This window comes from Dromiciops gliroides, chromosome 1, assembly GCF_019393635.1.
Source record: "Dromiciops gliroides isolate mDroGli1 chromosome 1, mDroGli1.pri, whole genome shotgun sequence".
Classification (NCBI taxonomy): Eukaryota; Metazoa; Chordata; class Mammalia; order Microbiotheria; family Microbiotheriidae; genus Dromiciops; species Dromiciops gliroides.
The window spans coordinates 505082981-505092714 of NC_057861.1; the positions used below are offsets into that span (position 1 = coordinate 505082981).

Below are 9734 nucleotides of genomic sequence, written 5' to 3' on the forward strand. Positions count from 1 at the left end.
TCCTACTAGAGGCTAATCCTTTCATTTGGTCCAGAGATCTCATTCCAATCCCATTTCCTCCAACAGACTGCACCCCCTTCCAGCCCTGTCACTCCCAATTTTTCACTTATTTCCAATCTCTCCCTTTCTACAGTTCTTCTCCTACTGCCTACAAACATGCCCATGTCTCCCCTATTCAGAATAAAACCTTCACTGGATCCCTCCATCTCTGCTAACTATTGTCTTATATATCTCTTCTGTCCTTTGTATCTAAACTCCTAGAAAAAGTAATCTACAATGGGGGTTTTCACTTTCTCCCCTTTCACTGTCTTCTTAACCCCTTACAATCTGGCTTCCACTCTCCAAAATTACTAATGATTTGTCACCAAAACCACTGGCTTGTTCTCAATCCTCATTCTCCTACCTATCTGCAGCTTCTGACACTATTGATCACTCTCCTCTTTGACACTCGTTTCTCTCTAGATTTTCAGGGCACCTTTTTCTCCTGGTCTTCTTCCTACCTATTAGACCACTTCTGTCTGTCTCCTCTTTCAGATCATGCCCTCTAACAGGTGGTGTCCCTGTCCCTGTCTTTTCTCCCTCTAACCATACTATTTCGCTTGGTGATCTCAGCTCTCTTGGCTTTAATTACCATCTCTCTGCTGCTGAGTTTCAAATCTACCTTCCCTGCCCTAATCTCTGTACTGACTGACCTCCAATGTCACATCTCCAACTGCCTTTGAAATATTTTGCCTGGATCTAGCAGACATCTTAAACTCAGTATGTCCAAAATGGAATTTCATTATCTTTTCCCCCAAACCTTCCCCACCTCCTACCTTCCCTGTCATTGTAGAGGGCAACACCATTCTCCCAGTCCTTCAGGCTTGCAACCTAGAAGTCATCCTGAACTGCTCGGTATCTTTCACCCCCACCCATCCCCAATAACCAAGCTGTTGCCGAGGAAACAGATTATGAGGAGGAAGGTGGATTTCACCTTTGCAACATTGCTCAAATACACACCCTTCTCTGATACTGCAACCACCCTGGTGTAGGCTCTCATCTCTGCTCTGGCTTACTGCAATAGCTTGCTGGTGGGTCGGCCTGCTTCAAGTGTCTCCTCACTCCAATCAATCCTCCATTCAGCTGAATAAGTGACTTCCCTAACATACAGGTCTGATCATGTCAGCCCCCTACTCGATAAACCCTGGTGGCTTCCTACTGCTTCTAGGGACAAATATAAAATGATCTATTTGGCATTCAAAGCCTTTTATGACTTAGCTCCCTCCTCTATTTCCAATCTTCTTACATTTTACTCCCCAACAAATCCTCTTTAACCCAGTGACACTGGCATCAACTGTTCCATGAACAAGACTCTCCAGCTTTCTGCTTCAGGCATTTTTTCTGGATGCCCCCATGCCTGGAATGCTCTTCCTCTTCCACTCCAGACTGCCAACGTCCTTGGCTTCCTCTAAGTTCCAACTAAAATGCCACCTTCTATAGGAAGCCTTCTGCAACTCCTCTTAATTCCAGTGGCCTCACCTGTGAATTGTTTCCTATCAATCCAGTATATAGCTTGCTTTGTTTATATTTGTTTGCCTGATTCTCCCCTGTTAGATTGTAAACTCTAGAGGGCAGGAACTGTCTTTTGCCTCTTTTGGATCCTGAGCTTAGCACAGTTTCTGGGACATAGTAGGCACTTAAATATTTACTGATTGATTGGTAGCACTGGTTAAGGATAGATTCGAGTGGGGTTAGATAGACAGGTAGGTGGATCTGTAAACAGACTACTGCAAGAGTTCAAGATGTGAATTATATTAATGAATAATAAATTCGAGTAGGGGAAGAAGAATTAGTTAACAGACACAAGAAATGCTATATAGGATTTGATAAATGACTGAATATGAGAAGTGAGGAAGAGGAAAGAGTCAAAGAAAATACAGGTATCAAATAGGGGAGACAGAATAATGGAAACTGACAGAAATAGTTAAAATCAGGTATTGTAGATTCTGAGGGAAGATAAGCTTGGTTTTAGGTATGTTTGAGTTTAAGATGCTGGTGGAATGCCAAGGTGGAAATGCTGGGTTAGAAGTTGGGAATGAGATCAAGATCAAGGGAAGGACTAGTGAAGAAGACAGGTCCATGTTTAGGAGGGAAATAGTGGAGTGGCACCTTTGAAACCAAGGAAGAAGAAAGTACACGGGAAGAGGTGGCTAGCCAATTTAATTGCTGCAGAGAACTCAAGGAAGAAGACTGAAAAAGGCCTTTGGAATTAAAGATAAGGACAAGGAGGTCTTTGTTAACTGTGGAAATATTTTCCATAGAGCAGCGGGGAACCTAAAAGCCAAATTACAACATCTTGGAAGAGATGGAAAGAGATGAGATCAAGGGGACAGGTTGAGAATTTAGCTGCTGTATCAGGAATCCTTTAAGACAGGAAAGAAGAAAAGACAGTTATGTGACCACGGCAAGTCAATTAAACCCCTGAGTCTCAGTTTCCTCACTAGTAAAATATGTTAATACCACCCATAGTACAAACTTTAGGGGTTGTTGGGAGACATCTTCAGGCAAATTACAGTCAACAAGCATTTATTAAGGGCTTACCATGAACGTGGCACTCTTAGTAAGCACCGGGGATACAAAGAATGGCAAAAACAAAAACACCTTTTTCCCTGCCCATGAGAAGCTCACATTCTAATGGGGAAGAGAATATGTAAATATTTAGGTAAATACAACATATAACCTAGCAGGTAGATAGTCTTCTCAGAGGGAAGGCACTAGTAGTATGTAAAGACCAGGGAAGGCCTCCTGTAAAGATGGGATTGAAATTCAGTCTTGAAGGAAGTCAGGGATGCTAAGAGGCAGAGGGGAGAAGGGGAGCATTCCAGGCATGGAGATGGAGTGTCCCATGTGAGGTAGAGCAAGCAAATGAATGCACTGTAAAGTGTTTGAAAGGGAATAAAGTATACGAAAACTGGAAAAGTAGGAAGTCACTGGAGTTAAGTACGTGAGTGAGTGACATGCCCAGACCTGTCTGTACTTTCTGGGAAGAGGGAAAGGTTTTGGGGAAAAGTGAATGAGTTGTTTTGGACATATTGAGTTTGAGATGCCTATGGGACAGTTTGAGATATCCAAAAGGCACTTAGTGATGCTTTGGGAAGCTGAGGAAAGTGGGCAGCTAAGTGTAAAAGGGGATAGAGGCCATTCAATCAGCTACCTAGAACTAGAAGGTACACTGGGACAGGTGTTCTTGGGGGGGTCTGTTAACTGAAAAAAAAAATTTACAACCGTATTTCAATATAATTGGTTTCTTTTGTTATCCTACATATTTTGTTTTATGCATTTAAAAACATGATTCTAAGAAGGGGACCATAGGCTTCACCAAAATTCCAAGGGGGGAAGGAGTGTGTGTGTTCATGAATTTAAAGAATTAGCCTTTTCCAGTCCCCTCTTAACAAAAGTGCCTGGCCGTATCTCTAAGTAGTTGTTTTCAAGTTGTCCCCATTAGGGCGAAAACTCTAGGAGGGCAGGGACTTTTGGGCTTCTTTTGTATGTAAAGAGCTTTTCATAGTGCTTAATATTTGTTGACTTCCTGAATCCCCCGTAATTTATCTTGTAATAATAATGTTTATTATGTGCCAGGTACTGTGCTAAGTAAGCACTTTACAAATATTTCACCAGATCTTCACAACCACCCTGGGAGGTAGCTGCTTTAATTACCTTCATTTTACATTTGAGGAAAATGAGACAAACAGAGGTGAAGTGACTTGTCCAGGGTCCCACAGCTAGGATGGAGGGCGAATTTGAACTCAGGTCTTCTCGACTTTTATAACAATTAACATATATATCTTATAATAATAGCAACTAACTTCTATATAGTCCTTACTATATGCCAGGAAATGATTTACAATTATTAGTTTATTTGATCCTCAAAACAATGGGGGGGGGGTGCTCATTTTACAGATGAGGAAACTGAGGCAAACGGGTTGGGTGGCCCTTTCCCAGGGCCACAGAGCTGCTTGCATCGGAGGCAACATTTAAACTCAGGTCTTCCTTGTTTGGGGGCAGCTAGGTGACCCAAATAGTTTGTGAAACTACTGAATAAAGTAAGGTGGAGCGTGGATGGAATGCCAGATCTTCTAAATTCAAACCCGGCTTTAGACACTTGCTGGCTGGGTGGCCCTGGGCAAGTCACTTAACCCTGTTTGCCTCAGTTTCCTCATTTGTAAAAGGAGCCCGAAAAACCACTCCAGTGTCTTTTTTTCCCTTTTTTTAGTGAGGCAATTGGGGTTAAGTGACTTGCCCAAGGTCACACAGCTAGTAAGTGTTAAGTGTCTGAGGCCAGATTTGAACTCAGGTACTCCTGACTCCTGGGCCGGTGCTCTATCCACTGTGCCACCTAGCTGCCCCCCACTCCAGTGTCTTTACCAAGAAAACCCAGGTCCCGAGCAGTCGAGCACGATTGACATGACTGAACAACTTCCTTGTTTGTACAGTTTGTGGGCAAGTGTGTCCCCCCCCCCCCCCCCATCAGACTGTGAGCTCCTTGGAGGCCTGGACCGTCTTTTGCCTTTCTTTGTATCCTTAGCACAGCGTCTGACACATGGTAGGAGTTTGATAAATGGGTTACTGTTTGAGGTCAACCATATGAACATACGAATACATATATGCTTTAAGGTTAAGAAATATGAGAACTGAATCATCCACCCCGCCCCTCCCCCAAGGGACTTGCTCGATTCTTCACCTTATTATACAGGAGGTGCTTAATAAATGCAGGTTGGGGTGGTTTACACTTCATCATAGATCCATTCCCTCCCTTCCCCAGTGCATCTTCCTGAAGCCTGAGCCTGATCCAGCCTCGGCCCACCACCACCCACTTTCCAGGGCTCCCGACCCCGGCGTTCCGGCCTGCGCGGCTCGGCTCCCGCCCCGCCCGTCCACCCGCCCTCGGTACCTGGAACTCGAGGGTGCACTTGGTGCCCTGGGTGATGTCCTCGTAGAAGCACTGCTTGGCGTTGTCTGGCAGCTCGAAGGTGATTTCCGAGCAGCCGCAAGGCCCCAGCGCGAGCGCCAGCAGCAGGAGGGCGGCCGCCCAAGCCGACCCCGGCCGAGGCATGTCCCGGGCTGGGGGGCGGCCGGAGGACGACGGCGACGAGGCGGTGTGGGAGACACACACACAAAGCCGAGTGAGCCCGGCCCCGGCCTCCCCGTTCCCCCGAGGGCGCGCCGCTGCGGAGGAGGCCCGGAGGCTTCGCCAGGCCCCGGCGGCCGGGGAGCCGGTGGCGGCGGAGGGCTGGGCTGAGCCGGTCTCCCGGGGAAACGGCTCCGCGAGGCGCGAGCCCGGGAGCGGAAGGAGGGGATGGAGAAGCGGCGCGTGGCCCGAGGGGGCGGGAGGGAAGAGGGGTAGAGACCCGCCGGATAGGGGGTGAAGGGACAGGTAAGGGTCGGGGCAAAGAGGGGGCGAAGGTACCGCGGACGGCGGCGGCGGGTGAAAACGAGACCGGAAGCTGCAGGAAGTGAGTGAAATTACTGAAGGAAAAGGGGCGGAGGAGCGTCTACAACGACCCGGATGTAGTCCACCCAGCCCGCCTTGGGCGAGCCGGCCGAGTGCCTACGTGGAGGGCCGGCTGGCGAGGCAAAACAGCCGGAGGCGGGGAGGCGGAGGGTGAAGGGGGGGCGGGGGTTGTACGCGCCTCCCGGGAGGAGGGGCTGAGGAGAGAGTAAGGGAGGGGAGGGGACACCTGTCGCGGGGCGAGGCACCTTAGAGTCTAGTAAACAGCGCGAGAAAGCAAAGGAACCCCCGCCCCGACCGCGGTGTAGTTCTGGTAAGAACGCAGTCAGGACGTAGGACGAAACCGAATTTTTAAGGGACAAAAATAACGTTTATAAGAAATGCAAGGGGCAGTGGATAGAGCACTGGCCCAGAATTCAGGAGGACCTGAGTTCAAATGTGGCCTCAGACACTTGATACTAACTAGCTAAGTGACCCTGGGAAAGTCACCTAACCCTAATTGCCTCACCAAAAAAAAAAAGGGGGGGGCAGGGAAATAAATAAATATTTAAAAAATACATTGTGCATTTCGACTCCAAGGACTAAGTCTACCAAGAAGCAGTAATTAAACTTATATTACGCGCCAGGCTTTGCACTAATTGTTTTGTTTGTTTGGTTTTTTGGTGAGGCAGTTGGGGTTAAGTGACTTGCCCAGGGTCACACAGCTAGTAAGTGTTAAGTGACTTGAACTCAGGTACTCCTGACTCCAGGGCCGGTGCTCTATCCACTGCACCACCCAGCTGCCCCAGCTTTGCACTAATTGATGCCTGCCGCAAATACCGTCTCTGCCCTAAGGATGATAACTTTCTAATGGGAGAGACGAGAAGCAAAAAACTATTACGTGCAAGATTTTTGTTGTGGTTCAGTCGTGTCCAACTCTTCATGACCCCCTTTAGGGTTTTACTTGGCAACGATACTGGAGTAATCACTCCATTGGCCATTTCCCTCTCCAGCTCATTTGACAGATGAAGAAACTGAGGCAAACAGGGTTGAGGGACATGCCCAGGGTCACACAGCTAGTTAAGTGTGAGATCACATTTGAACTCAGGAAAATGTCTTCCTGACTCCAGGCCCAGCATGTTAGCCACTGAGCCACCTACCTGCTTATTATTATATACGAGATTGGGTAGAGATAATGTTAGAGGATGACCCTGAGAAAAGCCCCAAGTGCTTCCCCTAGGAGAGCCTTCCCTTTGTTTTGTATAAATTTTATATGTACATAATTATTCACATGCGGTCTCTTCCACCCCCCCCCCCCCCACCTTAGAGTGCAAGATAGCGAGAGAGTAAAGGGAAGGTAATTCTCAAAAGGAAGGCACAGGCAGTAGGAAGCACTTGGAAAAGTCCTCCAGCTGAAGATAGGGACCTTTCTTGGGTCGCTTCCTGCTGCTAGAGCCTTCTAGCTCTGAGATTACTCTCTCCACTGACGTTGCCTTCTTTTTACTCTTGCTTTCTAACGGGCAGACAGCATGTGAATAATTAAGCGATTTATGTACATGAAGGTAAGGTAATCTCAGAGGGGTGGCTCAGGCTGGGGGGAAGCACTTTGGGGTTTTTCTCAGTCCCTCCCACAGCAGATGCCTTCCCTCTGAGATTACCTTCCTTCCCTTGTTCTGCATATGTCTTGCATTGTAATGGAGAGACTGCAATTAATTCCTGGCAGTCTGTAGGGGTTAAGACAAACTTCCTCTCAAGAGCATAAGAAAAGAAATGAATAGGGGCCGCTAGGTGGCGCAGTGAAGAGAGCACCGGCCCTGGAGTCAGGAGTACCTGAGTTCAAATCCGGTCTCACATACTTAACACGTACAAGCTGTGTGACCCTGGGCAAGTCACTTAACCCCAATTGCCTCACCAAAAACAAAAAAAGAAAGAAAAGATGAATAATAGAAGATGGATGAAAAAACATTTATTAAGCACATAACAATGGGTCGAGTCAACTAGAATAGAGCGGAGAGATGGAATAATTGAATTCAAGAGACCAGGTGAGAGCAACAGAAATAGTATAGTGGGATAAGAAAACAGGGCTCTGGAGGTAGTTTGGGGAAACACCCAAGGTTAGTGGGAATGACTTGGATGAAAATCCATCAAAGGAGACTGAGATAGGCAGACTGGTAGGAGGAAAACAAGGAGAAAGTTACGTCATGAAAACCTAGAGACGGGGCAGCTAGGTGGTGCAGTGGATAGAGCACCGGCCCTGGAGTCAGGAGTACCTGAGTTCAAATCCGGCCTCAAACATTTGACACTTACTAGCTGTGTGACCCTGGGCAATTCACTTAACCCCAATTGTCTCACCAAACAACAACAACAACAACAAAAACCTAGAGAGAAGAGAGTACCAAAAAGAGAATGGTTGACAGTGTCAAATATTGCAAAGAACATGTCTGTAAATTCCCTTATATATTTTAACAGAGCCCCAAAATATTTGTCAAATGACTTTAAAAAACATGCTAACCACATGAACCTTGTTTTCCTGACCCTCCTGGTATATACAGCTATGTCCCAATAAATATGGATAATTAAGCCTATGAAGTAGTCCCCATTTATTTGAATCCAAACTATTTAAAGTTATAATTATGTAAAATATGGTAATTGGTCCAACCCACTGGAAACCAGTGCAAATTTAATTAATGTGACTTCAGAGGATTCATTATTTGTGCAAATAGGTACCTACCTGTATGCATGCATATAACAGAATTTGTTGTTATTGTTTTAATTATATTACTTTAAAAATCAATTTTACTTTATTTTCAGCTCCAAATTCCTTTCCCACACTTTACTCTTACCCCTATTAATAAAATCTGTTACAAACAATTAAGCAAAACAAATGCCTACATTAGCAATGTCCAGAAAACCCCAATATGCCTCAGGTTGCTTTCTGAGTCCACCATCTTTCTATCTGGAGTTGGGTAACATGTTTCATTATGACTCCTCTGGAATTGTGGTTGGTTGTTGTTTTAACTAAATTCTTTACTTTGATCTTTTGCTTTAAGATAATTTATATTACATCTAAGATATACACTGATTTATGCAAACAGACATTTTAAAACTTAAAAAAAAAATACCAGGACCATCCCTCTATGTAATTCACCTACATAGTCAGCAGTCATCTAGTTTTATTGACTCCAGAACTTCATCAACAAGTTATCAAGAAGGGACTTCTAGTTAAGATGTTAATGTGAAAAGGTTTTTTGCTGAGGGCAGCTTGGCTAACAAACTCCATATTAAAGATCTAAAAAGGTGCCAGATGAAGCAATGATCGATAAGGCTGACAAGGAAACATCAATAATTTCCTCCTTCCAGTCCAGGACTGAACAAGAAAGCCAGAAGCCTGGTGGATACTCCTAGTGGGCACCAGAAGCCTGTAAAAAGGACTGCCCAGGGAAATAGACCCAGTTCCAGGATATTTGAACCTAACCAATGCCCAAATATTCAGTGGTCACACAAGGGCGCCAAGGAGATGGAGGACTGAAGCCAGTGTAATATCTAGCATCTAGTATCCTTGTGATGGAGGGAGCAAAAAGGTGTTAACAGATAAACTGAGGCTTGAGTCCTTATTAATAGTACCTAAAAGGGTTAACAGAGAAACTGAGGTTTGTGTTCTTACAGTAACCAAGAGGGTTTGTCCCTATCAACTCTTACCATCAACAGAGACTGTAACTAGGGACAATTAACCATTCATAGCCATTAATATTCCTAGATGACAGGACACCTAGAAACTAGATCTTAAGTAGATACCATAAACACAGAGACCCTTTGGCTTTGACAAGTTTAAGCATGTCTTTATGACCATTCGAATAAAAGACCAAATGTGTCCTTAGGTTCACCTTATGATGTGTATACCCCAAAAACATACCTTAGGACCCCAGGAAGTCCAAATTAGGACAAGACCTCCTATGTACCTCCTTAAGGAAGAGATTAAAATAATGAGGAAAATACCTCATCACTATAAATATAACCATTTTCCTCTCCCTATTTGAGACACCTTTGGGTGCTCTCCCTGTGGTCAGCACAATATTTCAATAAAACTTGGGAAACTGAGTCACTGAGTCTTGTAATTCTTTGGGATGCCTCACGATCAATTTGATCAATTAAATCCTCCCCTACATCACTTGGAGGGCCTCAGTAGGGGACAAATCCAACTCCCATTTGGTGATTATGTAGGGAAAAAGAAATGCAGACCAGGCTAAGACCAGATCCCAGTTGGGCC

The 9734-nt window shown here is 45.4% G+C and overlaps 1 protein-coding gene across 2 annotated transcripts in view; it reads right to left on the reverse strand.

Annotated features, from left to right (window-relative positions):
• TMED7 (transmembrane p24 trafficking protein 7) overlaps nt 1-5528 on the reverse strand; it is a 37404-nt gene extending 31876 nt beyond the window's left edge. Inside the window, exon 1 of one of the 2 annotated variants that reach the window (XM_043962727.1) lies at nt 4931-5528. In XM_043962727.1, coding sequence (XP_043818662.1) covers nt 4931-5092 — 162 coding nt within the window. In that variant the 5' untranslated portion in view covers nt 5093-5528. The remainder of the gene's footprint in view (nt 1-4930) is intronic. The other variant, XM_043962720.1, reaches the window with a different exon arrangement.
• Nucleotides 5529-9734: the final 4206 nt, after the last annotated feature.